General features: G+C 50.9%; 1 protein-coding gene across 1 annotated transcript in view; it reads left to right on the top strand.

The window, feature by feature from the left end:
• The window catches only part of kl (klotho), a 118,684-nt gene that overhangs the window by 45,258 nt on the left and 45,910 nt on the right, over positions 1-27,516 (top strand). Inside the window, exons 2-3 of the mRNA XM_072477003.1 lie at positions 12,890-13,406; positions 21,288-21,556. Coding sequence (XP_072333104.1) covers positions 12,890-13,406; positions 21,288-21,556 — 786 coding nt within the window. The remainder of the gene's footprint in view (positions 1-12,889; positions 13,407-21,287; positions 21,557-27,516) is intronic.

The raw sequence follows: 27,516 nt of genomic DNA on the forward strand, positions 1-27,516 counted from the left end.
AGTGCAAACTCCACACAGACAGTTACCTAATTGATCCTGGGTCCCTGGCACTGTGAGGCAGCAGTGCTAACCCCTGCGCCACCGTGCCACTCTTAGTGATGAAGAATAAAATGAAGCTGAGGACCTGGACAGCTTTCAGATAGGGCAAATCAGTGCCGCTGGAGAGAGAGGTCAAGCGTGTACACATGGCAGCGCATGGCACTGTGTGGCTCTCAGAATGTGGTGAGAACAGTAGTTCGAGGAATGTTGAGTGCCTTGGAGATAATCTTGGGTGCATTTGCAAGAAGGATGGAACTTCAGGTGTGATCCACATGGGGTAGTTGGAGCCAAAGGCAGTGACTGAGGACAGAGAAATGGGCGTGAAGATGAATTTTGGTAAACACCTAATCAAACACCAGGAAATGGAATGCAATGAAGGTGAACAAGGTGAGAAAACAAATGGGAATCCCGTCGAAGAGAAGAGCAGAACTTCTTCAAGCTAGGCATTCCCGGAAGAAGAGTGGCAGTGAATTAAACACCAAAGTAAAAGCAAACTACTGCAAATGCTGCTGATCTGATAGAAAAACAAAAGGTGCTGGAAAAACTCGGCAGGTCAGGCAGCATATGTGGAGAGAGAAACAGGGGTTGGGGTTTTCCAGCCCACCCATGGCATGTTTGCAGGGGGCAGTGACATGGCATGGGCCACCGGCAGGATCTTCTCGTTCCCCCAAAGTCAATGGCCATTTTGCATTGCTCACCGGCCGCCTCAAGGGGCAACCCACCCCGGGGGGGAAAGGCCAGAAAATCCTGGCCAGATTTAACATTTCGAGTCCAAGTGTTGCAGGGCAGCACGGTAGCACAAGTGGCTCGCACTGTGGCTTCACAGCGCCAGGGTCCCAGGTTCGATTCCCCCCTGGGTCGCAGTCTGTGCGGGGTCTGCACGTTCTCCCCGTGTCTGCGTGGGTTTCCTCCGAGTGCCCCGGTTTCCTCCCACAGCCCAAAGACGTGCAGGTTAGGTGGATTGGTCATGCTAAATTTCCCTTAGTGTCCAAAAATGTTAGGAGGGGTTATTGAGTTACGGGGATAGGGTGGAAGTGAGGGCTTAAGTGGGTCGGTGCAGACTCGATGGGCCGAATGGCCTCCTTCTGCACTGTATGTTCTATGTTCCAGAAACTTTGGAACATACAAAATATAATTGATTTGGAAATCCAAGGAAATCAAGTTTCAGTGTTGAAATGTAACTAAAAGGCATAAGCAGTAAAATTAATGACAAACTGTCCCCAGTTGGAATAATAGTAAAGTCTGTCTTTATTACACATTAGAATATGTATTAATCCAAATATTAGGTAGGGCAGGGAAAAGGGGTGTTTTTGAACAATGAGGTCATTGGAAGGAAGCCTTGTCTATTACTACCGACATCCTAGTAAAGACCTGTTTATTCTGAAAGTAGCCAGCTGCAAAATGTTTTAAATTATTATATTCAATTAGTTTTTGCTAATGAATGAATGAGTGAGTCAATAATAATCTTCATTTTGTGCAATGCCCAAGCTAGAACTTCCCATCTACAAGAGGAAATGATGCAACAAGTTAAATATAAATAATATTCCTGCAATATAATGAGATACAGAATTTTAATGCTTTGTCCAATAGATGTTGAGCTGACACTACTCAGGAAATTTGGCTTCAGCCACGTAATGCTTTGTAAACAACTTTATTGCGCATCGAAGCTATATAGCACTTACAACAAAGCCGGAATACCCATTGACGATAGTGATTGAACAATGTTATATAAAATCCATGTATTTTAACACCGATTAATATTTACATTGGTTAAATGTTAAAATTATGTTATCGTCTGAGTCAGGAGATTGGAGGCAGGTGGTGAGTGATTCTCAAAGAACAGTAACCACATTACAACCAATATATTTTCCACAGCATGAACTATTGTTTTTTGTCTTTTTTTTTCTTAAAAAAAAAAATTTAGAGTGCCCAATTATTTTTTTCCAATTACGGGGCAATTTAGGATGGTCAATCCACCTACCTGCACATCTTTGGGTTATGGGGTTGAGACCCATGCAGACACGGGGAGAATGTGCAAACTCCACACGGTCAGTGACCCGGGGCCGGGATCAAACCAGGTACCTTGACGCCGTGAGGAAGCAGCACTAACCACTGCCCCACCGTGCTGCCCAGCATGAACTATTTCAATTGGTTTAATTTGGGGTTTTTAATGAACTAATTAAAAAGTAATACTGTCAAAAGCCATTTGGAATTGTGCACCTGATTGTGTTGAGGTAAACTCATATCTTGACCATTTATTTATGTGAATAATTACACATTAAATGCCTTAAAGACACCAGCACATTAATTGTACCTGTTCATCCTTCCAAATGTATCCACAGTGAAAATAACTGAAAGCAACCATGTGAACCTGCAGAGAAGGTAGATTGAAAAAAAGTGCAAACATTAACGAAGATGATATTAAGCGTAAAGCTGTGGAAATGTCATCATTAGATCTAGGAATTGACAAGAAGTTGGCTGAAGGATAGGAAGACTTGTGAAAAGGCTGAGTGCTGAGTGAAGTGCCTCAGGGATCTTCATTGGGACCACTACTGCTTCCAATTTACATGAACTATACATGGACATCGGTCCACCTGCGGTGGCCGACCAGCCGCCTGCAACGCCGACACCATTACCAGACACGTCACCCCCGTCTCAACGATCCACTCCCCCCCCCCCCCCCAAGTCCTAGAAAAAGTCCATGTCCTCGGGCTGAGGCCCTCTTGTCTGCTTTGGGAGTGGAAGGCAGTCCAGTGATGATGGGGTGGATCCGGGAGGTGTGTAACATACTGGCGACCGATGTTTGCGAGTGGATCATTGAGACGGGGGTGACGTGTCTGGTGATGGTGTCGGCGTTGTAGGCGGCTGGTCGGCCACAGCAGGTGGACCGATGTCCATGTCTGAGTCAGCGTCTGAGTCTTCGGATGAGGCTTCAGGCATCACAGTTTCACGAGCTTCGATGGGCGGAGGTGATGGTGACTGGCAATGTGCTCTAGGCAGCGATGGGGATCGTGGATGGCCCTGGACTGGCGTGTCCGGAGTCTGTTCTGTGGGCTCCCGCGTGCAGTGGCGGATGTGGTCCAGGTGACGGCCTGGTTCATGTCACTGCTCCCAGACTGAGAACAAAACTGGACCCGTGGCCTGGGGGACCACGACCCATGTGGCGCCGGCGTCAAAATTGCACCTGTATACTGCGTCCACCGGTTTGAACTTGTGCTCCTGTGAGCTCAATCTGCGTCTGTCTCGGAGTGGTCCTGCCGCTAGTTGGACCCAAGCACCCGGGCCGTGTTCCAGCGTGCGGGATGCACATTCCCGGGCAGTGTTCCAACGTGTGGGATGCACGTGGCCGGGCAGTGTCCGGGATGATCAGGCTGAGGCATGTCCGGGGCCAACGTCCCATCAGCATCTCTGCTGGTGTCACGCCCATGGTAGCATTGGGGGTCGTCCGGGAGCCGAATAGAAACCGAGCCAGTCGCGTCTCCCAAGACCCTGTGGTCAGTTTTTTCATCACCCGCTTGAAAGTTTGGACTGCCCTCCAGTCCAAATATCCAACACCAGCACTTTGGGTGTGCCATGGGTGCTGAATGTGTGTCGCAGCCTATCTGCTGTTGCCTTTGAGGTCACAGTCTGCACTTTGTAAACTTCTAACAACTTCGAGTGGGCATGCACCATCACGAGGAATGTCGCTCTCTGAAGTGGGCTGGCAATGCCTGTGAACGCGGGTGAACTGTGAACACAGTTTTCCTGGCCATTCTCAAGGGTGTATTCGTGAAGCTGGCTGGGCCTTCTGGTTCTCATGACACAAGTCGCAACTCTGACTAAGTCGACTCCGGGTGTCTATTGTGGAGGATTAGGCGTGGCCGGGCAGTGTTCCCGTGTCCCCCATAATAATAATAATAATAATCACTTATTGTCACAAGTAGACTTCAATGAAGTTACTGTGAAAAGCCCCTAGTCGCCACATTCCGGTGCCTGTTCGGGAGGCCGGTACGGGAATTGAACCCACGCTGCTGACCTTGTTCTGCATTACAAGCCAGCTGTTTAGCCCACTGTGCGAAACCAGCCCCAATAGGGTGCCACCCTCCAGTTCTGGGAGCTTTGGCGTATAGGCTTGCAGATCGTCAGGCAAATGTCTGTGCTGGCCCTCATACTGGACCATGTGTCGGACCCTCGATAGCTGTGGGTCCATCTGGGTCCATTCTTTTACACGAGCTGCTGTGACCTGCAAGGAATCCATAAAGTGGAGGGGCAGCTACTACTTCCGCAGTGGAGGCCGGAGCCAGCGATATTGTGGAGAGGGGCAGGAGGGTCAATGCATCGGCATGTGGGAACCGTGTGCCTGGGCAGCGTTCCAGCATGTGGGATGCACATGCCCGGACAGCGTTCCAACGTGTGGGATCCGCGTGGCTGGGCCTGTTCCAGCATGTGGGATCCGCGTGCCCGGGCAGCGTTCTAGCATGTGGGATCCGTGTGGCTGGGCCTGTTCCAGCATGTGGGATCCGCGTGCCCGGGCAGCGTTCTAGCATGTGGGATGCACGTGCCCGGGCAGTGTTCCAGCATGTGGGATCCGTGTGGCCGGGCAGTGTTCCAGCGTGTGGGATGCATGTGCTCGGGCAGTGTTCCAGTGTGTGGGATCCGTGTGGCCGGGCCTGTTCCAGCATGTGGGATCCGCGTGCCCGGGCAGCGTTCTAGCATGTGGGATGCACGTGCCCGGGCAGTGTTCCAGCATGTGGGATCCGTGTGGCCGGGCAGTGTTCCAGCGTGTGGGATGCACATGCCCGGACAGCGTTCCAACATGTGGGATCCGTGTGGCTGGGCCTGTTCCAGCATGTGGGATCCGCGTGCCCGGGCAGCGTTCTAGCATGTGGGATGCACGTGCCCGGGCAGTGTTCCAGCATGTGGGATCCGTGTGGCCGGGCAGTGTTCCAGCGTGTGGGATGCACATGCCCGGACAGCGTTCCAACGTGTGGGATCCGTGTGGCTGGGCCTGTTCCAGCATGTGGGATCCGCGTGCCCGGGCAGCGTTCTAGCATGTGGGATGCACGTGCCCGGGCAGTGTTCCAGCATGTGGGATCCGTGTGGCCGGGCAGTGTTCCACCGTGTGGGATGCATGTGCTCGGGCAGTGTTCCAGTGTGTGGGATCCGTGTGGCCGGGCCTGTTCCAGCATGTGGGATCCGTGTGCCTGGGCCTGTTCCAGCGTGTGGGATCCGTGAACCCGGGCAGTGTTCCAGTGTGTGGGATCTGCGTGGCCGGGCAGTGTTCCAGCATGTGGGATCCGCGTGGCCGGGCAGTGTTCCAGCGTGTGGGATGCATGTGGCCGGGCAGTGTTCCAGCATGTGGGATCCGTGTGCCTGGGCCTGTTCCAGCGTGTGGGATCCACGTGACCGGCCAGTGTTCCAATGTGTGGGAACCGTGTACCCGGGCAGTGTTCCAGCATGTGGGATCTGCGTGGCCGGGCAGTGTTCCAGCGTGTGGGATCCGCGTGGCCGGGCAGTGTCCCAGCGTGTGGGATCCGTGTACCCGGGCAGTGTTCCAGTGTGTGGGATCCGCGTGGCCGGGCAGTGTTCCAGCGTGTGGGATCCGCGTGGCCGGGCAGTGTCCCAGCGTGTGGGATCCGTGTACCCGGGCAGTGTTCCAGCGTGTGGGATCCGCGTGCCCGGGCAGTGTTCCAGCATGTGGGATCCGCGTGCCCGGGCAGTGTTCCAGCGTGTGGGATCCGCGTGGCCGGGCAGTGCTCCAGCGTGTGGAATCCGCGTGCCCGGGCAGTGTTCCAGCGTGTGGGATGCATGTGGCCAGGCAGTGTTCCAGCGTGTGGAATCCGCGTGCCCGGGCAGTGTTCCAGCGTGTGGGAACCATGTACCCGGGCAGTGTTCCAGCGTGTGGGATGCATGTGGCCAGGCAGTGTTCCAGCGTGTGGGATCCGCGTGCCCGGGCAGTGTTCCAGCGTGTGGAATCCGCGTGCCCGGGCAGTGTTCCAGCGTGTGGGATCCGCGTGCCCGGGCAGTGTTCCAGCGTGTGGGATCCGTGTGCCCGGGCAGTGTTCCAGCGTGTGGAATCCGCGTGCCCGGGCAGTGATCCAGCGTGTGGGAACCATGTACCCGGGCAGTGTTCCAGCGTGTGGGATGCATGTGGCCAGGCAGTGTTCCAGCGTGTGGAATCCGCGTGCCCGGGCAGTGTTCCGGCGTGTGGGATCCGCGCGCCCGGGCAGTGTTCCAGCGAGTGGGATCCGCGTGTCCGGGCAGTGTTCTAGCGTGTGGGATCCGCATGCCCGGGCAGTGTTCCAGCGTGTGGGATGCACGTGCTCGGGCAGTGTTCCAGCGTGTGGAATCCGCGTGTCCGGGCAGTGTTCTAGCGTGTTGGATGCACATTCCCGGGCAGTGTTCCAGCGTGTTGGATGCACATTCCCGGGCAGTGTTCTAGTGTGTGGGATCCGCGTGTCCGGGCAGTGTTTCGGCGTGTGGGATCCACGTGCCCGGGCAGTGTTCTAGCGTGTTGGATGCACATTCCCGGGCAGTGTTCTAGCGTGTTGGATGCACATTCCCGGGCAGTGTTCTAGCGTGTTGGATGCACATTCCCGGGCAGTGTTCTAGCGTGTTGGATGCACATTCCCGGGCAGTGTTCTAGCGTGTTGGATGCACATTCCCGGGCAGTGTTCCAGCGTGTTGGATGCACATTCCCGGGCAGTGTTCTAGCGTGTTGGATGCACATTCCCGGGCAGTGTTCTAGCGTGTTGGATGCACATTCCCGGGCAGTGTTCCAGCGTGTTGGATGCACTTTCCCGGGCAGTGTTCTAGCGTGTTGGATGCACATTCCCGGGCAGTGTTCTAGCGTGTTGGATGCACATTCCCGGGCAGTGTTCTAGCGTGTTGGATGCACATTCCCGGGCAGTGTTCTAGCGTGTTGGATGCACATTCCCGGGCAGTGTTCTAGCGTGTTGGATGCACATTCCCGGGCAGTGTTCCAGCGTGTTGGATGCACATTCCCGGGCAGTGTTCTAGCGTGTTGGATGCACATTCCCGGGCAGTGTTCTAGCGTGTTGGATGCACATTCCCGGGCAGTGTTCCAGCGTGTTGGATGCACTTTCCCGGGCAGTGTTCTAGCGTGTGGGATCTGCGTGCCCGGGCAGTGTTCCAGCGTGTGGGATCCGCGTGGCCGGGCAGTGTCCCAGCGTGTGGGATCCGTGTACCCGGGCAGTGTTCCAGTGTGTGGGATCCGCGTGGCCGGGCAGTGTTCCAGCGTGTGGGATCCGCGTGGCCGGGCAGTGTCCCAGCGTGTGGGATCCGTGTACCCGGGCAGTGTTCCAGTGTGTGGGATCCGCGTGGCCGGGCAGTGTTCCAGCGTGTGGGATCCACGTGCCCGGGCAGTGTTCCAGCGTGTGGGATCCGCGTGCCCGGGCAGTGTTCCAGCGTGTGGGATGCATGTGGCCAGGCAGTGTTCCAGCGTGTGGAATCCGCGTGCCCGGGCAGTGTTCCAGCGTGTGGGAACCATGTACCCGGGCAGTGTTCCAGCGTGTGGGATGCATGTGGCCGGGCAGTGTTCCAGCGTGTGGGATCCGCGTGCCTGGGCAGTGTTCCAGCGTGTGGGATCCGCGTGCCCGGGCAGTGTTCCAGCGTGTGGAATCCGCGTGCCCGGGCAGTGTTCCAGCGTGTGGGAACCATGTACCCGGGCAGTGTTCCAGCGTGTGGGATGCATGTGGCCAGGCAGTGTTCCAGCGTGTGGAATCCGCGTGCCCGGGCAGTGTTCCAGCGTGTGGGATCCGCGCGCCCGGGCAGTGTTCCAGCGTGTGGGATCCGCGTGTCCGGGCAGTGTTCTAGCGTGTGGGATCCGCATGCCCGGGCAGTGTTCCAGCGTGTGGGATGCACGTGCTCGGGCAGTGTTCCAGCGTGTGGAATCCGCGTGTCCGGGCAGTGTTCTAGCGTGTTGGATGCACATTCCCGGGCAGTGTTTCGGCGTGTGGGATCCGCGTGCCCGGGCAGTGTTCTAGCGTGTTGGATGCACATTCCCGGGCAGTGTTCTAGCGTGTTGGATGCACATTCCCGGGCAGTGTTCTCGCGTGTTGGATGCACATTCCCGGGCAGTGTTCTAGTGTGTGGGATCCGCGTGTCCGGGCAGTGTTTCGGCGTGTGGGATCCGCGTGCCCGGGCAGTGTTCTAGCGTGTTGGATGCACATTCCCGGGCAGTGTTCTAGCGTGTTGGATGCACATTCCCGGGCAGTGTTCTAGCGTGTTGGATGCACATTCCCGGGCAGTGTTCTAGCGTGTTGGATGCACATTCCCGGGCAGTGTTCTAGCGTGTTGGATGCACATTCCCGGGCAGTGTTCCAGCGTGTTGGATGCACATTCCCGGGCAGTGTTCTAGCGTGTTGGATGCACATTCCCAGGCAGTGTTCTAGCGTGTTGGATGCACATTCCCGGGCAGTGTTCCAGCGTGTTGGATGCACTTTCCCGGGCAGTGTTCTAGCGTGTTGGATGCACATTCCCGGGTAGTGTTCTAGCGTGTTGGATGCACATTCCCGGGCAGTGTTCTAGCGTGTTGGATGCACATTCCCGGGCAGTGTTCTAGCGTGTTGGATGCACATTCCCGGGCAGTGTTCTAGCGTGTTGGATGCACATTCCCGGGCAGTGTTCCAGCGTGTTGGATGCACATTCCCGGGCAGTGTTCTAGCGTGTTGGATGCACATTCCCGGGCAGTGTTCTAGCGTGTTGGATGCACATTCCCGGGCAGTGTTCCAGCGTGTTGGATGCACTTTCCCGGGCAGTGTTCTAGCGTGTGGGATCTGCGTGCCCGGGCAGTGTTCCAGCGTGTGGGATCCGCGTGGCCGGGCAGTGTCCCAGCGTGTGGGATCCGTGTACCCGGGCAGTGTTCCAGTGTGTGGGATCCGCGTGGCCGGGCAGTGTTCCAGCGTGTGGGATCCGCGTGGCCGGGCAGTGTCCCAGCGTGTGGGATCCGTGTACCCGGGCAGTGTTCCAGTGTGTGGGATCCGCGTGGCCGGGCAGTGTTCCAGCGTGTGGGATCCGCGTGCCCGGGCAGTGTTCCAGCATGTGGGATCCGCGTGCCCGGGCAGTGTTCCAGCGTGTGGGATCCGCGTGCCCGGGCAGTGTTCCAGCGTGTGGGATGCATGTGGCCAGGCAGTGTTCCAGCATGTGGAATCCGCGTGCCCGGGCAGTGTTCCAGCGTGTGGGAACCATGTACCCGGGCAGTGTTCCAGCGTGTGGGATGCATGTGGCCGGGCAGTGTTCCAGCGTGTGGGATCCGCGTGCCTGGGCAGTGTTCCAGCGTGTGGGATCCGCGTGCCCGGGCAGTGTTCCAGCGTGTGGAATCCGCGTGCCCGGGCAGTGTTCCAGCGTGTGGGAACCATGTACCCGGGCAGTGTTCCAGCGTGTGGGATGCATGTGGCCAGGCAGTGTTCCAGCGTGTGGAATCCGCGTGCCCGGGCAGTGTTCCAGCGTATGGGATCCGCGCGCCCGGGCAGTGTTCCAGCGTGTGGGATCCGCGTGTCCGGGCAGTGTTCTAGCGTGTGGGATCCGCATGCCCGGGCAGTGTTCCAGCGTGTGGGATGCACGTGCTCGGGCAGTGTTCCAGCGTGTGGAATCCGCGTGTCCGGGCAGTGTTCTAGCGTGTTGGATGCACATTCCCGGGCAGTGTTTCGGCGTGTGGGATCCGCGTGCCCGGGCAGTGTTCTAGCGTGTTGGATGCACATTCCCGGGCAGTGTTCTAGCGTGTTGGATGCACATTCCCGGGCAGTGTTCTAGCGTGTTGGATGCACATTCCCGGGCAGTGTTCTAGCGTGTTGGATGCACATTCCCGGGCAGTGTTCCAGCGTGTTGGATGCACATTCCCGGGCAGTGTTCTAGCGTGTTGGATGCACATTCCCGGGCAGTGTTCTAGCGTGTTGGATGCACATTCCCGGGCAGTGTTCCAGCGTGTGGGATGCACGTGCTCGGGCAGTGTTCTAGCGTGTTGGATGCACATTCCCGGGCAGTGTTCTAGCGTGTTGGATGCACATTCCCGGGCAGTGTTCTAGCGTGTTGGATGCACATTCCCGGGCAGTGTTCTAGCGTGTTGGATGCACATTCCCGGGCAGTGTTCTAGCGTGTTGGATGCACATTCCCGGGCAGTGTTCCAGCGTGTTGGATGCACATTCCCGGGCAGTGTTCTAGCGTGTTGGATGCACATTCCCGGGCAGTGTTCTAGCGTGTTGGATGCACATTCCCGGGCAGTGTTCCAGCGTGTTGGAAGCACTTTCCCGGGCAGTGTTCTAGCGTGTGGGATCTGCGTGCCCGGGCAGTGTTCCAACGTGTGGGATCCGCGTGCCCGGGCTGTGTTCCAGCGTGCGGGATGCACATTCCCGGGCAGTGTTCCAACGTGTGGGATGCACGTGGCCGGCATTGTTCCAGCGTGAGGGATCCGTGTGCCCGGGCAGTGTTCCAGTGTGTGGGATCCGCGTGCCCGGGCAGTGTTCCAGCGTGTGGGATGCACGTGCCCAGGCAGTGTTCCAGCGTGAGGTATCCGCGTGCCCAGGCAGTGTTCCAGCGTGTGGGATCCGCGTGCCCGGGCAGTGTTCCAGCGTGTGGGATGCACGTGCCCAGGCAGTATTCCAGCGTGAGGTATCCGCGTGCCCAGGCAGTGTTCCAGCGTGTGGGATCCGCGTGCCCGGGCAGTGTTCCACCGTGTGGGATGCACATTCCCGGGCAGTGTTCTGGCGTGTTGGATGCACGTGCCCGGGCAGTGTTCTAACGTGTGGGATTCATGTGCCCGGGCAGTGTTCTAGCGTGTGGGATTCACGTGCCCGGGCAGTGGTCCAGCATGTTGGATGCATGTGCCCCCCACCAGAGATCCCCATAACAGAGATCCCCATAACAGAGACCCCCCTCTACAGAAAACACTTTACTGCTTTTGGTGTAGTCAAGAGCTGACAATCATCGCGAGACGTTTATAAACATTGTGGGTAGTTTCACAGCAGCGTACTTGAGGTCCATTCAAGTGGCAAGGGTGTGTGGAAGCTGTCAATCAAAGCCTAGTACAAGCAATTTCTCATTAATGTGAATGACAGTCATGCGACACGGTCTCACAGTGGTTAACACTGCTGCCTTATATTAGGACGTTACCTGAAGGCCCTCCCCCGATGGGCCGAGTTCACGACAGCGTAGGACACTTGTGCTCTTAGTTTTCGTGAACCCGGCGTGGCAGCTGCGGACAGTGTCCCGCGCCACCACAGTCGGGGGGGGGGGGGGGGGGAGGAGCCGTGCCGCTGGCCGGGGCGGGGGGGGGGGTTGTTTGGGCGAGGTTTGTGGGGATCGGTGGGGGGTTGGCGAGGTGTGTTCAGGGGGACCCTGTCTTGCAGGTCGGGTCCACGCACGGCCGATGGCACGTTGCCGTGCGCATGTTTGGCCACCGACCCGGCAATATTCCGTCCGTTTATTTTGTGAAGGCCGTTTGTTCTGCGTGGCACGCTGCTAGCCCCTCACCGGTCGGACACTTCCTCCGGACATAGCCTCAAAATCGGTGAATCCAGCCCATGATGTCTACACTACTTGCAAAGAAGTCCAGTCCAGTGAGATGCCTTGTTTTGGGAGTTAAAATTAAATTAGTTTCAAAGAATTCAGTGAACACATTGTCATGGAAAGGAATGGAGCTTAAGAAGGTTCTTTGGTTGCAATTTATTACAGTGTTCATCAGCAGAGGAAGAGAATAAATTAAAAGGGTGCCGCTGTTACCAGGCTCTTGGCAGTTAAAGATGAGCCATGGTGCAGCATTTGACTACAATTCAGACCTTGTGAGGTTTGTAGCTCAAGATAAGTCCTTGGGAGCTGAGAAGGTGGCAGAAGGGCATTGATTCTGTGCCAGGCGGTTAGGGCTCAGAGAATTCCCGCGAATCATTTATAGCTCAGTATAGCTGGGAGTCTGGAGAAACCTGGGGCAGAAACTAATGGTTTGAAAAAGAGTTGGAATTGTGTAGGTTATGAGAGGTGGGAGTGCAACTTTGTAAATGCCATGGAGCACAGTCTCAGGAGGAGAAATTGAACCATCAGGGGGCGAGCAGTCATTGAGACAGCCGGGTCAGGACTGCTTCAGGGAATTCAGGGGCTAGGTCCTTGAAAGTGAAGAATTGATATATCTCATAAGGGACACAGAGTTTTAACAAGATTCTGTGACTCATAGTGGTCACTGACATCTGGGTGGCTGCTGAGAAATCCATGGGAACTGTCTTGGTCACATCTGCTATTTAATGTGCAATATGATATGTTCAGCAACAGTTTGCCTGTTAATTTATATTTACCACATGTTAATTCTGAATGTTTAGAGTAGAGTAAATAGTTTTAATTTTCTGTATTTGGAAAGTAAAGTTTATTTTGTTTGTTTAAAATGGCAGAATCTTGTGGTTTTGATCTCCTAGTGCGTCCGTGGGATTTCAAACTTTGTCTATTTCAAACAAAAAATTATTGGTCCTTAGCTGGATAGTAACACAACATACTGTGGCACGGTGTGGCAGAACCTGTATTTGCACACCGCTAATTGGTGACATAATTAGCATTTTATGCCATCCACGAGAAACACTGAACACAGTGCTGGATCTGAACACGGAAGAAAAATCTGAGCCAGCTCCTGATTCTCACTTCTTCAGCATATGGGATTAATTGGTTTCCCTCTATTCCACATCTGGGAAGATCTCCAGAGAACCGATAAAACAGGAATAAATACAAATACAAAAAAATGCAACCAATGGAATTATTAAAATTTTAGCTTTAAAGCTGTGTGCTGTGTAGCAAATTGAATGTTTCCTTTACCGTGATTATGCTGAAGTTTTTATGACATAATTAACCTTGTGTTTAATATGTTAATTACCAGGCACACTCCAAGGCTTGGCACATCTACAATGACCGTTTCCGCGATTCACAGCAAGGTCAAGTATCAATTGCTTTGGCTTCACATTGGGTTGGGCCAAAAAATGGCGACATTAATCCTGAAGCTGTGCAACTTTGCCAGTGCTCCATGAACTCTGTGTTAGGTTGGTTTGCTAAACCGATATTCCTAGATGGTGACTACCCAGCATGCATGAAGGACAACCTCAAATCCCTGCTGCCGGTTTTTAGCGATGGGGAGAAATCGGAAATAAAGAGAACAGCTGACTTTTTTGCACTTTCATTTGGGCCACTGAGTTTTCGACTTTTGGATGCAAATCTGTTATTTAATCAATCCAAGAAATACTTTCTGAGGCAGCTTCTCTATTGGATTCACACAGAATACAACAACTCAAAAATATTGATTGCAGAAAATGGCTGGGATTACAGCAGAAGCAATACGAAGACTGAGGATGTTTATAATATGTATTATTTAAAGGGCTTTCTCATGGATGTGTTGAAAGGTAACATTTCTTTTCCGTTTTGTGATATTTTATATAGAATCTTTCACAATCTCAGAATGTTCCAAAGTGCTCTGCAGTCAAATAAAGTAAGTTTGAAGAGTCGCCCCTGCTGTAATGCAAGAAATATGGCAGCCAGTCAACAATGAGGTAACGGTCAAATAATCTGTATTTGAAATGTTGTCTGAATGATAAATATTGGCCAGGGCACCAGAGAAAACTGTTCTCTTCTTCATCAGATCGCCCTGTGGGATCTCTTTCCATCCATGAAGTAAGATTCTTTTAACTGTTAAATATCTGTTTGATGCTTCATCCAATAGGTATCTGTGAAAGTGCGCCACACCTCGTCTACCACCTGTAAGATTGTGGACAGGTCAGGAGAATTTTACCGGCCTTAAAACCCGCCATTGGCAGCCCATAAAATTCTGCCTTTTGTCTCTGTGCTGTAATATTCGATGTTTCCAGCTCTCTTTTCTCCCCCTTTATTTCGTTGATTTGATGGGGGGATAATTTTCAGAGTTATGCCACAACCACAATCAATTATCATTGGCCAGAGGAGGCACCTGGTGTTGAACACCCCATTTCTGGTTATTACAAGAGAAAGGACTGAAAAAAAAAACATTTATTCTTTTACAAAGAAAATCTTACAACAGCTCATGCAAGAATTTTGATCACCAAGTACACTGACTCTGACCTGGAAAGTAATCTATGCTCAAGGCCTGCAATGGGACTCAAACCCAGCAACTCATTACTCAGCTGCTACCACCTAAGCCACGGTTGACCCCTAAATGTTCCTAATCTTTTCATTCTTCGTACATACTGATATCCAAATTGAAATGATTGGTTTCCATGATGTTATGTTAATTACAGTGATGCAAGTCCATGACAAGCTGTCCAATGGAGAGTGGAAGGGGATGTGCAACTTGAGCCAAAGCATAGGAATCGCAGGTCAATTGATTGCATGCTGCTTAATGGGGGGCTGGTTTACCTTAGCTGACTGGACAGCTGGTTTGTGATGCAGAGCGATGCTAACAGCGTGAGTTCAATAATAATAATAATCTATTATTGTCACAAGTATGAAGTTACTGTGAAAAGCCCCTAGTCGCCACATTCTGCCGCCTGTTCGGGTAAGCTGGTACGGGAATTGAACCTGTGCTGCTGGCCTTGTTCTGCATCTCAAAGCAGCTGTCTATCCCAAATTCCCGTACCGGCTGAGGTTATTCATGAAGGCCCCGCCTTCTCAACCTTGCCCCTCGCCTGAGGTGTGGTGACTCACAGGTAAAATCACCACCAGCCAGCTCTCCCCCCAAAGGGGAAAGGGGACTATGGTGACTTTACTTACTTAGTGCATATTACACCCCTTCCAGGTTGCATTACAGGAGAGGTTGTTGTGCATTAACACTCTCAACCACATTTCCTGTAAACCTGACCCTGTGAAAGGGGTCTGCAGTAAGGAACTTGAATCACCATTTAGAGAGAAAAAAACTGCTGTGTAACATCTTGGTGCTCAGTAGTCTAAAGAGATTGGAAATTTCTAACAAAGCTCAATACAAACTCCTATTTATACTGATGATGTTGACGTAGAATTGATAATGTTGATGTGGAACAATGTGGATTGTTTATAACAAAGCCATCAAAATTTCAAGCTTAGCTGCTTTGCTATTTCCTGTGAATTTATAACCAGTTATTTGTACTTCTATTTTATTTATTCTTTCACATATTGTGAGCCGTTTTCGGCCCCGTATCAAAGGAAGGATGTTCTGGCCTTGGAGGGGGCCTAGACGTGGTTCACAAAAATGATCCCAGGAGTGAAGGGCTTGTCGTATGAGGAGCTGTTGCGAACTCTGGGTCTGTATACGTTGGAGTTTAGAAGGATGAGGGGGGATCTTATTGAAATTTACAGAATACTGAGAGGCCTGGATAGGGTGGACGTGGGGAGATGTTTCCACTGATAGGAGAAACTAGAACCCAAGGGTGCTGCCTCAGACTAAAGGAATGATCCCTTAAAACTGAGATGAGGAGGAATTTCTTCAGCCAGAGGTTGGTGAATATGTGGAACTCTTTGCCGCAGAAGGCTGTGGATGCCAAATCACTGAGTATCTTTTAGACAGAGATAGATAGGTTCTTAGAGATAGGTAGGTTCTTGATTAATAAGGGGATCAAGGTTACCGAGAGAAGACCGGAGAATGAGGATGAGAAACATATCAGCCATGATCGAATGACAGAGCAGACTCGATGGGCCAAATGGGCTAATTCTGATTGTGGTCTTATGAGATGGACTAAACATTGCTTTCAAGCTAAAATTAACATGTATACACATCACAAGTTGTTGGCAATTATAGAACAAATCTATCAACCAAATCTCAAGCTGCGAAATCTTGTCACTAAGTATTGAGCTTTTTATTCTGATAGAGACCGAGTTCTCTTTCAAAGAATGCTGAGCAACCAACTAACCAACAAAGTGCTTGAAATATTTCAACAATTCCAATTTGTGATTTTGTTTGACAGTTCTGATTCCCGATGAAGTATTCATGATGCCCAAATTTAGCCTCTTCCGTCTTCATAGTATTCAACACGAAGCGATCAATGGATCAAAATCTAATCTGATTATCTGCTATCTTTTAGGAATTATTGGGCGTGATGTAACAGCCTTGTCATGCCCAACTTGTTGTCGTGACAAGGCCATTGAATCTCACGAGAGGCCTGTGGTAAACCACTGTTGCACATCTATTAGGTGATGTATGGTAGGACCTGTACTACAGGTTCGTTAATAGTCCCTGCCTGCTGGCTCCACCCAGTAGGCAGAGTATAATTATGTGTGTCCTCCATGCTGCAGCCATTTCGCCAGCTGCTGTGGGAGGCAACACATCTTAGCGTAATAAAGCCTCAGTTGTATCCAACTCAAGTCTTTGTGCAATTGATCGTGCATCAATTTATTGCCTTAAGATTTTCAAAAGATGGACCTCCGTATCAAACCGGATCGCCTGCAGCTGGATCCGCATTCAAGCGATGCCAAAAAGGACTTTCAACACTGGCTAGCTTGCTTCGAGGCGTATATCAACTTGGCGTCCGCCCCTGTCTCGGAGGCTCAGAAGATACAGATCCTGTACTCAAGGTTGAGCTCCAGCGTCTTTCCGCTAATCCAGGACACGCCAAACTATGCCGAAGCCATGACGCTTCTCAAGGAGAATTACGCTCAGAAGACAAACATGCTCGTCACCAGGCAGGTACTCGCCACTCGCTCTCAACTCCCTGGTGAGTCCATTGAAGACTTCTGGCACTGTCAAGAGTCAGGACCTGAGGAGGGCTATGGCCATGAAAGGGGGATGAGGGATAGTATGACGGGTGGGCGGGGGGGGGGGGGGTGAAGGGCGGTATGAAGAAGCCTCATAAAAGTTGGGCGGGATGACGGGTTGGAGTCCTGAAAAGGTGGGGGTAAAAAGGGGGTGTGGGAAGGCCTGTAAAGGGAGGGTCCTCAGCGACCCCATAGCGGCATGTCCTCATTTGGAAGGGTGTGGTGATAATCAGATTAGATTTTTGATCCATCTATCTCTTGGTCTTGAATATCATGTGTGTCGGGGTTGGCATTGTCCATGAGTGGGGTGGACCCTCAAGCTCACTTGGAGATCGGGAAACACTTTCGAGGTGGCGGCCCGGTCTCTGAGGAGCCAGCTTCGCTGGTGAGTTCAACTTCCCATTGCTGAAAAAAATTCCAAGTGTGTGCTGGACCGGGAAGGGCCCCAAAAAATGACTTAGTGTGGGCGAATTCCGGTGTGGATCTCACCCAAAAAGCCGGTCGGTCAGTGACGAGGAGTCACAGTTTCCTGAGAGCTAGGACTGAGATGAGGAGAAACTCAGAGAGTTGTTAGGGTTTGGAATACCTGGGAGAGTGATAGAGGCTGATTGCATCGGAGGTTGAAAATCAGAGCTGGATATATGTTTGAAAGTGAGGAATTTAGAGGGCTATGGAGATAGGGTTGGAGAATGGGACTTGCTCAGTAGCTTTATCTGGAGCCTGTGCCAAATAGGTTGGGTCAAATGGTCTCCTCCTGTGCTGTAAAATTCTATGATTCTATGAATCACCCTGCCAAACCCCCCTAAAATGATACTTTGGACGCCATTCTCCAGAGAGTATTCTAAGTGTGCTAACGAGAGGGAACAGCTGCTAGCTTGCAGGCACTCGACCGAGCGAGGCCAGAAATGCAATTCAACGTCAATTGGTCCACTTAACGAGGCCCCATGGACTTCACGCTCGCCATCCGGGATTGCGTTTGTCTTTCCCCGCTAACAAGGTCAAACAGTTGCACACAGCCAACCCCATTCAGCTTACGAACCTGGGGAGGCTCCTAGATGCGGTCAAGGCCAGGAGGAATCTCCTGTTCCTCCAAGGGTCCGGAGGGCGAGCCACAGGAAAGCCAGTGATGCCTGGGATGAAGTGGCAGCGTCCGTCAGCTTGGGAAGCGTGACCAGGAGGACAGGCCTCCATTGCCGTAAGAAGGACAATGACCTACACCAGGCCACATGCCTGAGTTGACCGCCCCCCCCTCCTGAAACCTTCCCACCCCCACACGACCAGCACCCCAACCCTCCATTTGCCCCTCCCAACCCCACGCTACGTCGGGATCCTGATTTCGCCTACGGGAGCAGGCTGGTTGCATCGCAAACGGCTTGGCGCCTATCACGGTTCTCGTTTTTGGCCTCTCCCACTATTCCACCAGCTCGTTGCACCCTCGCTCCAGCGAAACGAGGCCAGAGAATCACGGCCATTGAAATGTTTTGAGTGAATGCCACCCATTGACTTCCAGTTGAAGAATTGACTTTTCAAAAGCACTTACCTCAGCTTATAAACATTAACCTTGTAACAACATGGGTTTGAATCCCAACCATAGCTGAAATTTGTAACCAATCCAATTTCTCTTCAGGGTTAGATTTTGCTTGTATTAGCTGGGCCATACATTTTTAAAAGCATCAAATATCAGTGGGATTCTCCCTTCTGGGGACTAAGTCCCCACGCCGGAGGGAGAACCGGCACCAACCACTCCGAAGTGAACAGGTTGACGCCGGAGGGGTGGGCGCCGCTCCAGCTGGCGGCGAAGGGACAGCGTGTGTTTCCGCAAGCGCCAAAGGGCCGGCGTGCATGCAGCGTTCTCTTCCGAGGACCGCCACCGCCGACTTACCTGCCGGGTCCCGTCATGTGGGATCATGCATAACCCACGCCAGCGGGACTGGCCAAAAATGGATGGCCGCTTGGCATCCATACGGCATGCGGTAGCCGGCATCGGGGTGGGATTCGCACTGCCCCCCGGGGATTCTCCAACCCGGCAGGGAGGTTGGAGAACCCGCCCTATATTTATGGTAGTTTTCTTGTTGACCCCAGTGATAAGTGTTGCTGTGGCTCAATTGGTAGCACTTACATCTCCAAGTCCAAAAGTTGAGTGATCAAGTCTCGTTCCGATACTGGAGCATAAAATGGGCAGCACGGTAGCATTGTGGATAGCACTATTGTTTCACAGCTCCAGGGTCCGAGGTTCGATTCTGGCTTGGGTCACTGTCTGTGCGGAGTCTGCACATCCTCCCCGTGTGTGCGTGGGTTTCCTCCAGGTGCTCCGGTTTCCTCCCACAGTCCAAAGATGTGCAGGTTAGGTGGATTGGCCATGATAAATTGCCCTTAGTGTCCAAAATTGCCCTTAGTGTTGGGTGGGGTTACTGGGTTATGTGGATAGGGTGGAGGTGTAGGCTTGGGTAGGGTGCTCTTTCCAAGAGCCGGTGCAGACTCGATGGGCCAAATGGCCTCCTTCTGCACTGTAAATTCTATGATAATCTATGAAAATCTGAAGTGACACTCTAGGGGAGGCTGCACGTTTGGAGGTACTGTCTTTTGGATGACATATTTAACTAAGACCTTGCCTTCCCTCGAGGGTAGATGTAAAATATCCCATGACACTATTTGGATTGGATTGGATTGGATTTGTTTATTGTCACGTGTACCAATGAATGTACAGTGAAAAGTATTTTTCTGCGTGCAGCTGAAACAGATTATTTAGAATATGAAAAGAAAATACGTAATAGGGCAACACAAGGTGCACAATGTAAGTACATAGACACTGGCATCGGGTGAAGCATACAGGGGTGTAGTGTTAATCAGGTCAGTCCATAAGACGGTCACTTAGGAGCCTGGTAACAGCGGGGAAGAAGTTGTTTTTGAGTCTGTGCGTGTCCTCAGACTTTTGTATCTCCTGCCCGATGGATGAAGTTGGAAGAGTGAGTAAGCCGGGTGGAAGGGGTCTTTGATTATGCTGCCCACTTTCCCAAGGCAGCGGGAGGTGTAGATAAAGTCAATGGATGGGAGACAGGTTCGTGTGACGGACTGGACGGTGTTCACAATCGTCTGAAGTTTCTTGCGGTTTTGGGCCGGCAGTTGCCCTACCAGACTGTGATGGAGCCAGATAGGATGCTTTCTATGGTGCACCTGTAAAGGTTGGTAAAAGTCTGTGTGGACATGATGAATTTCCTTAGTTTCCTGAGGAGGTATAGGCGCTGCTGTGCTTTCTTGGGGTGGCGTCGACGTGGGTGAACCAGGACAGATATTTGGTGATGTGCACACCTAGGAATTTGAGGCTGTCAACCATCTCCACCTCGGTCCCGTTGATGCAGACAGGAGTGTGTACAGAACTTTGCTTTCTGAAGTCAATGATCAGCTCTTTAGTTTTGCTGGCACTGAGGGAGAGATTGTTGTCGTTACACCATTCCATCAGGTTCTCTATCTCCCTCCTGTATACTGACACGTCATTGTTCAAGATCCGACCCACAACGGTCGTATCATGAGCAAACATGTAGATGGAGTTGGAGCCAAATTTTGCCACATAGTTGTGTGTGTATAGGGAGTATAGTAGTGGCTAAGTACGCAGCCTTGCGGGGCCCCGGTATTGAGGACTATTTTGGTGGAGGTGTTGTTGTTTATTCTTACTCATTGTGGTCTATGGGTCAGAAAGTTGAGGATCCAGTTGCAGAGGGAGGAGCTAAGTCCTAGGTTTTGGAACTTTTGGACGAGCAGGGGAGTTACCCGTGGTGACCTGGACAATATTTATTCTGCAATCAACATCATTAAAACAGATGATCTATTCCTTATCACATTGCTGTTTGTGAGGTCATACTATTGCAATTTGTCTGCTGCATTTCCTGAATTAATTTGGACCAATTTCACATTATAGTGAACTAAATTGGACTAAAAATCCAGTGATCGAATTTCCCTATTGATCAATGATGGAAGTGTGTAGGGGCAGCATGGTGGTGCAGTGGTTAGCACTGATGCCTCATGGTGCCGAGGTCCCAGGTTCGATCCCGGCTCTGGGTCACTCTGGGTCCGTGTGGAGCTTGCACGTTCTCCCCGTGTTTGCATGGGTTTCGCCCCCACAACCCAAAGATGTGCAGGGTAGGTGGATTGGCCTACTAAATTGCTCCTTAATCGGAAAAAATTAGTTGGGTACTCTAAATTTATTTTAAAAAAAGAAAACAAAATGAAAAAAAAATGAATGAAGTGTGTATGTGGCAAAATAATTGATACCTTTACGTTATAAGAGAAGAATGTTCGATTGCTTCCATTTAATTCAGCAGTTTTATGCAAAATAAAGTAAATCTGTTAGCCATTTGATGGTTTTGGTGCTTTCATAGACAGTGATTACACTTCAAAAGATACTTCATGGCGTTAAAGTGCTTTGGGACAACTTTAGGGTAGTCATTAACAAGCTGCCTGATTTTGCAATGTAATTTGATGTAGCAGACCAATCGTGAAGATAAATGTTTCCCTGTAAAATATGCACATTCCACACATTATGTCAATATAACACTTCAACATTAACATTTTTGGCATTTGTATTTTCACAGCAATTAAGTATGATGGAGTTGATGTCATCGGATACACAGCATGGTCCCTGGTAGATGGCTTTGAATGGGATGTTGGTTATAGCACCCGACGAGGATTGTTTTACATTGACTTTCAAAGCGAAGAGAAAGAAGTGATGCCAAAATCATCTGCTTTTTTCTATCGGCAAGTGATAGAGGACAATGGATTCCCACCTGTACCAGAAAATAAACCTATTACAGGAACCTTCCCCTCCAGTTTTGTATGGGGCATTTCTGAAGATGTTGTACAGGTATTTTTTTAAACTTCTTGAAATATTAAAGCCATTATTTGGTTAACACGATATATGAGTTTGTCAACAAAACAATTAACCGTGATTATAATATTTAAATCAGTCTCACCCCTTCACCCCCTCCCCCCAGCCCCCCGGCATATGATGAGTTTCCTTTGTTTACAATCCTTTCTTGAATTTTGACATTTTCCAGCAATTCTACACCACAGAAGTTACCATGTCATTGGATTCTCTGCATATGTTTCCATTTTTCTGCATCACATGCATGGTCCTAACCTCAAAAATCAAAAAACGATGTTGTGCCGACCATTTATCCTAATCTAAGATCAACCTAACCGACACCCCTTCAATTTACTGCTGTCCATGTGCCTGTCCAAGAGTCGCTTAAATGTCCCTAATGACTCAGACTCCACCACCTCTGCTGGCAATGCATTCCACACACCCACCACTCTCTGTGTAACGAACCTACCTCTGGCATCTCCCCTACACCTTCTTCCAATCATGTCCCCTCAAAAAATTATGTCCCCTCATGACAGCCATTTCCACCCTGGAGAAAAGTCTCTGGCTATCCACTCTATCCATGCCTCTCATCATCTTGTACACCTCTATCAAGTAACCTCTCTTCCTTCTTCGCTTCAGTGAGAAAAGCCCTAGCTCCCTCAACCTTTCTTCATAAGACATGCCCTCCAGTCTAGACAGCATCCTGGTAAATCTCCTCTGCACCCTCTCCAAAGCATTCACATCCTTCCTATAATGAGGCGACCAGAACTGGACACAGTTTTTGTTTTATAAAGCTGCAGCAAAACCTCACGGCTTTTAAACTCAATCCCCCTGTTAATGAAGGTCAACACACCATACGCCTTCTTAACAACCCTATCAACCTGGGTGGCAACTTTGAGGGATCTACATATGTGGACTCCAATATCCCTCTGTTCCTCCACACTTCCAAGAATCCTGCCTTTAACCCTGTATTCAGCAACCAAATTCGACCTTCCAAAATGAATCACTTCACATTTATCTAGGTTGAACTCCATCTGCCACTTCTCAGCCCAGCTCTGCATCCTGTCAATGTCCTGTTGCTACCTGCAACAGCCCTCAACACTATATACAACTCCACCAGCATTTGTGTCATCAGCAAACTTACTAACCCACCCTTCCACTTCCTCATCCAAGTCATTGATAAAAACCACAAAGAGCAGAGGTCCCAGAACAGATCCCTGCGGGACACCACTGGTCCCCAACCTCCAGGCGGAATACTTTCCATCCACTCGCTGTCTTCTTTCGGCCAGCCAATTCTATATCCAGACAGCCAAATTTCCCTGTATCCCATGCCCCCTAACTTGCTGAATGAGCCTACCATGGGGAACCTTATCAAATGCCTTACTGAAATCCATATACACCACATCCACTGCCCGGCCTTCATCAATGTGTCTTGTCACATCCTCAAAGAATTCAGTGAGGCTTGTGAGGCATGACCTGCCTCTCACAAAGCCATGCTGACTATCTTTAATCAAACTATGTTTTTCTAAATGATCATAAATCCTGGCTGGGATTCTCCGAAATCCCGGCCAAGTGTTGACGGGGGTGTCAAAACCGGCACGAGCGATGCCGGCGTCAACGGGCCTCCAGGCTCAGTCATTCTCCCCGTCCTCGGGGGCTAGAACAGTGCCGGAGTGCTGCATGGGGGTCCGCGCATGCACGCCATGGCCGGCATGGGTCTGCGCATGCGTGCCACGGGCATCTCCGCGCCGGCCTGCGGGCAACATGGCGGAGCCCTACAGGGGCTCGGCGCGGTGGAACATAGGCCCCCCCCGCAGGCTATCCACTTAGTGCGCCTGCCGATCGGTTGTCCTCGATCTCGGGCCTGGACACCGTGGAGGCCCCCCCCTGGAGTCGGCTCCCTCCACCCCTTCCCCCCCCCCCCACCAGGACGGCCCCCGCAGCCAGAACGGCGAGGTCCCACCGGATCGGACCATACGCAAACGACGGCGGCGGGATTCAGTGGGCACTTGGCCCATCGAGCGCGCAGAATAGCCGCGGGGGACGCTTTCAATGGTCCACGACTGGCACTGCACCGGCGCGATTGGGGCGATTCTCCGGTCGGCGAAGAATCGGCAGCCCGGCATCAGAGCGGCGTGGCGGGATTCGCGTGGCCCCCCTCCACCCCCCCGCCGGCTATCCTCCGACCCGGCGCGGTCTCGGAGAATCCCGGCCCCCTATCTTTCAGAGTCCTTTCCAAAGCTTTGCTCACCACAGACATAAGACTGACTGGTCTGTAATTCCCAGGGATTTCCCTATTTCCTTTCTTGAACAGGGAACAACATTCGCCTCCCTCCAATCATCCGGTACTACTCCAGTGGAGAGTGAGGACTCAAAGATCATCGCCAACGGCGCAGCAATCTCCTCCCTCGCTTCCCGTAGTAACCTTGGGTATATCCCGTCAGGCCCAGGGGACTTATTAATCCTGATGTTTTTCTAAATTTCCAGCACATCCTCTTTCTTAATAGCAACCTGTTTGAGTCTATTAACCTGGTACAGGCTGTTCCCATGAGCAACAGGGTCCCTCTCTCGACTGAATACTGAAGCAAAATATTCATTTCGGGCCTCCCCTAATTGAAAGGTGCAGAAAATATTTACAAGAATGGTTGAGGGATAAGATTTATGTGGCTAGGTTGATGAAACTACTCTGTTCAGAGAGGAGATTTGAATTGAGTGTTTAAAATCTTGATGGGTTTGAACTGAGAGGCCGGGTGAAATTGTTCGCATTGGGGGAATGGTCAAGAACCGGAGGACACCCATTTCCGAGAATTGGCAAACGAAGCAGAAGTGACAGAAGGGAATATGTTTTAATGTCAGGAGTGGTCAGGATCTGGAATACACTGTCTGAGAGTGTTAGGGACGTTGATTCAATTCAAAGGGGAATTGGGTAATAATCTGAAGGAAAAAGGTTTTCAGGGCTGAAGGGAAAAGGCAGTGGTTTTAGGATGTGACAGAGAGATGACACGCACACAGTGCCCATTTGGCCTCCTCCTGTGCTGCAACTGTTCTATGATTCTATGGGGTGAATTTTCCCCAACCATTGGAGATGGTCTTTAGTAGACAGGCTGGCAGTATGGCAGGGGAAGGTGTTGATGGGAGAGTCCGATGTCTTTCCACTGCCATGACGTATTGCCAGCAGTGGGAACTTAGTGACACAGTTGCCTGCTGGGCAGACAATTGAGTCACTTAGTGGTCTAATTAAGAGCCACCTCACACTTCTGCTGGCAGTTTGCCCATGTTGGGAGGTCCGTTGCTATACGGGGAGGCTTTCAGGTGAACCTTGATGGCCTCCCAGCAGGTCCCCAGGACGGGGGAGAATGTCGACCGGCAGCAGTGGCCATCACCACGCTTAACACGATGTTGGTGCGCCAACACCATACCTTTACCAATCACAGGGCCCTGCCTGTCTGGCCCTGACTTCCACAAATAAACCATTACCACAGCACTGACTGCCACGGGCTGCGACCTCAATGACGGCTACTGCCAGAGGTGGCACTATTAAGGCAGCCGAGCTGCTGCACCTGCGATTGGACCCCTGTTAATTGCCACCGCTGGCAAAATGCCAACCCAGGATCCCGCTATCAGTCAACATGGGGTCATCTCCCGCTTTCGGCCATAGTGACGTCAGTCGCCACTAAGAAATTCATATCAATGATTCTAGCTCAAGGAGCCAATAATAATCATTTAGATCTTGCAGCCTCAGACAGACAGTTTGAGCAGTAGAGGGATATGAAGTGTGTATTAGCATCCCTTTTTTCTTTCTTAACCCTCACATCCCCAGTATTTGAAGACTATCTTGCAATGCTATTGCACACCGATTTTCCGGGCCCCTACAGAGATTTTGAACTCATAATCTGTACAACTGACAACTGTGATTTCAATGCAAAACAATTCCAAAATACCAGAAGTGGTTTTCTGCAGACCAACAACACCAGCATGAGAAAGAAAAGAATTTTCTGTATGAATGATGATCATGTACAATATTACCTGAGTTCCAAACAAGTGGAACCCCTTCAAAAACACAGGGGAGGTTTGTGGGTCCTGATTGCTACCCGGTGCCATTGACTTGCTGTCACGTTTCCACCTGTCCACATTTTCCACTAGACCTCGATCCTGGTACCAACTTGCTACAGGGAAGATTCATACATCCTAGTCATGGTCAGATGACACAGAGCCTTCCAAAAAACACTTTTGTTTCTGTCCATGTTGCAACTGCCATATTCTCCTTCTGTCGACCAGAAAATTGGAACACATTTTTATACCTGTCCTTTCTGCGTTTTAATGACTTCCAAATTTAATCTGCTGGGTTTTTTTTACGTTCTGCAATATTGATCTGTACAGAATTTGATCCCTTGAGCCAGGTTTTTGGGTGCTTCGAGCAGCCTTAAAGGTCCAAAATGCCACCAGAGGAGTATGTGCACATAATCTAGTGTGGGTTGAGCTGGGTATTAGAGGATAGATTAGTGCACAGGTAGAGGTTGAACTCTGATTTGATACCAGCACTGCCGTTTTGGAGTTCAACGTGCCAGCTAACTCTTAACTACACAAGGCTGAATACCAGCAGCAGGAAACATTCCACCACCAGCGCTATCGACAATTATTTTTAGGTTAAATCTGATTGATTTCTACTGTCTCCCATAATGATTGTTGATGTGTTTGGTGTACCTTTCTAAGTAAGGCCTAACCAAGGCCAGTATAACATTTTTTGTTTTGTATTTTGGCAATACATCCTAGAATTCTATTTACTTTTATGTTGACCTTACAAAATTTCCTTTGAATTTTCAGATGATCATGTCCTGTAACATTTAGGTCTTTCCTGCTGAATAACTTTAAATTCACAGCACTGAAAACGTATAATGTGGCATAGCTATATTAAATGATCCAGATTTTGGTCTATTCTCCCACCACATCCAAGTGATATATTTTTCTCATCTGAGGTCATAAAATACACACACACTGGTGCCTTCATTGAGATCGTTGCTGGTGCAGCACAGCACCTAATACTGATCCCTGCAGGACTCCACTGGTAATGCATCCCCCCCACGCAGCCAAAAATGAAATGTAATGTTGTCACAGTCCCAGAGGGCCACAGGCTGCTCTCCCCTTCGAGAGAGAGAGAGCTGACTGGTGGTGATTTAACCCGAGGGTCACCACACCTCAGGCGAGGGGCAAGGTTGAAAAGGCAGGGCCTTCATGAATAATCTCAGCCAGTACCACTGCTGTTAGTGATAACATTTTGTCCAAAGAATGCAAACAATTCTTATCCAACCCAAAATCAATTTCTAACCTTTAATCGGGACTATATTTCACAGAAGCATGTTAAGGACTTCTTGACATTCATAGGAGCAGGAGTAGGCCATTCAGTTCTTCAAACCTACCACACCATTCAATTACAGCATGGTTGATCTGTATATTAATTCCATCTATCTGTCCATTTACACATAACACCCTGTGATTAGCAAAAAGATATCAATTGATCTAACATCAACAGTTTTTTGGGGGAGAAAATTTCTAGTGTTCCACCGTTCTTTGGGTGAAGAAGTGCTTCTTGGCATCACCCTTTAATGGCCTTGTCTAATTTTGTGGTAATGTCTCCTATCCATCTATCTGCCCTGTCAACTCCTTTACCCATTGTAGCACCGTCAGTATGACACGAGGCAGGTTGAGGTAATGTCAATTGAAGGCTTTATTAAGCAGAACTTTATCCCCAGCAGCGTGGTTACAGAATGCAACTGCTGAGGGAAATGGAGGGAAAAACTGGGTTCTTATACCGGCATTTCTGGGTGGAGTCCAGTAGGTGGCAGATCCTATCAAGACCTGGCATCCCTCCACCAATAGCCTGTCGACACGTGGTGTACCGTATTACCCCTAATACATACCACCACATTCACCCCTTGTTGAAAATAAACCCGGCGGGATGG

This window comes from Scyliorhinus torazame, chromosome 15 (genome assembly GCF_047496885.1).
Source record: "Scyliorhinus torazame isolate Kashiwa2021f chromosome 15, sScyTor2.1, whole genome shotgun sequence".
Taxonomy (NCBI): domain Eukaryota; kingdom Metazoa; phylum Chordata; class Chondrichthyes; order Carcharhiniformes; family Scyliorhinidae; genus Scyliorhinus; species Scyliorhinus torazame.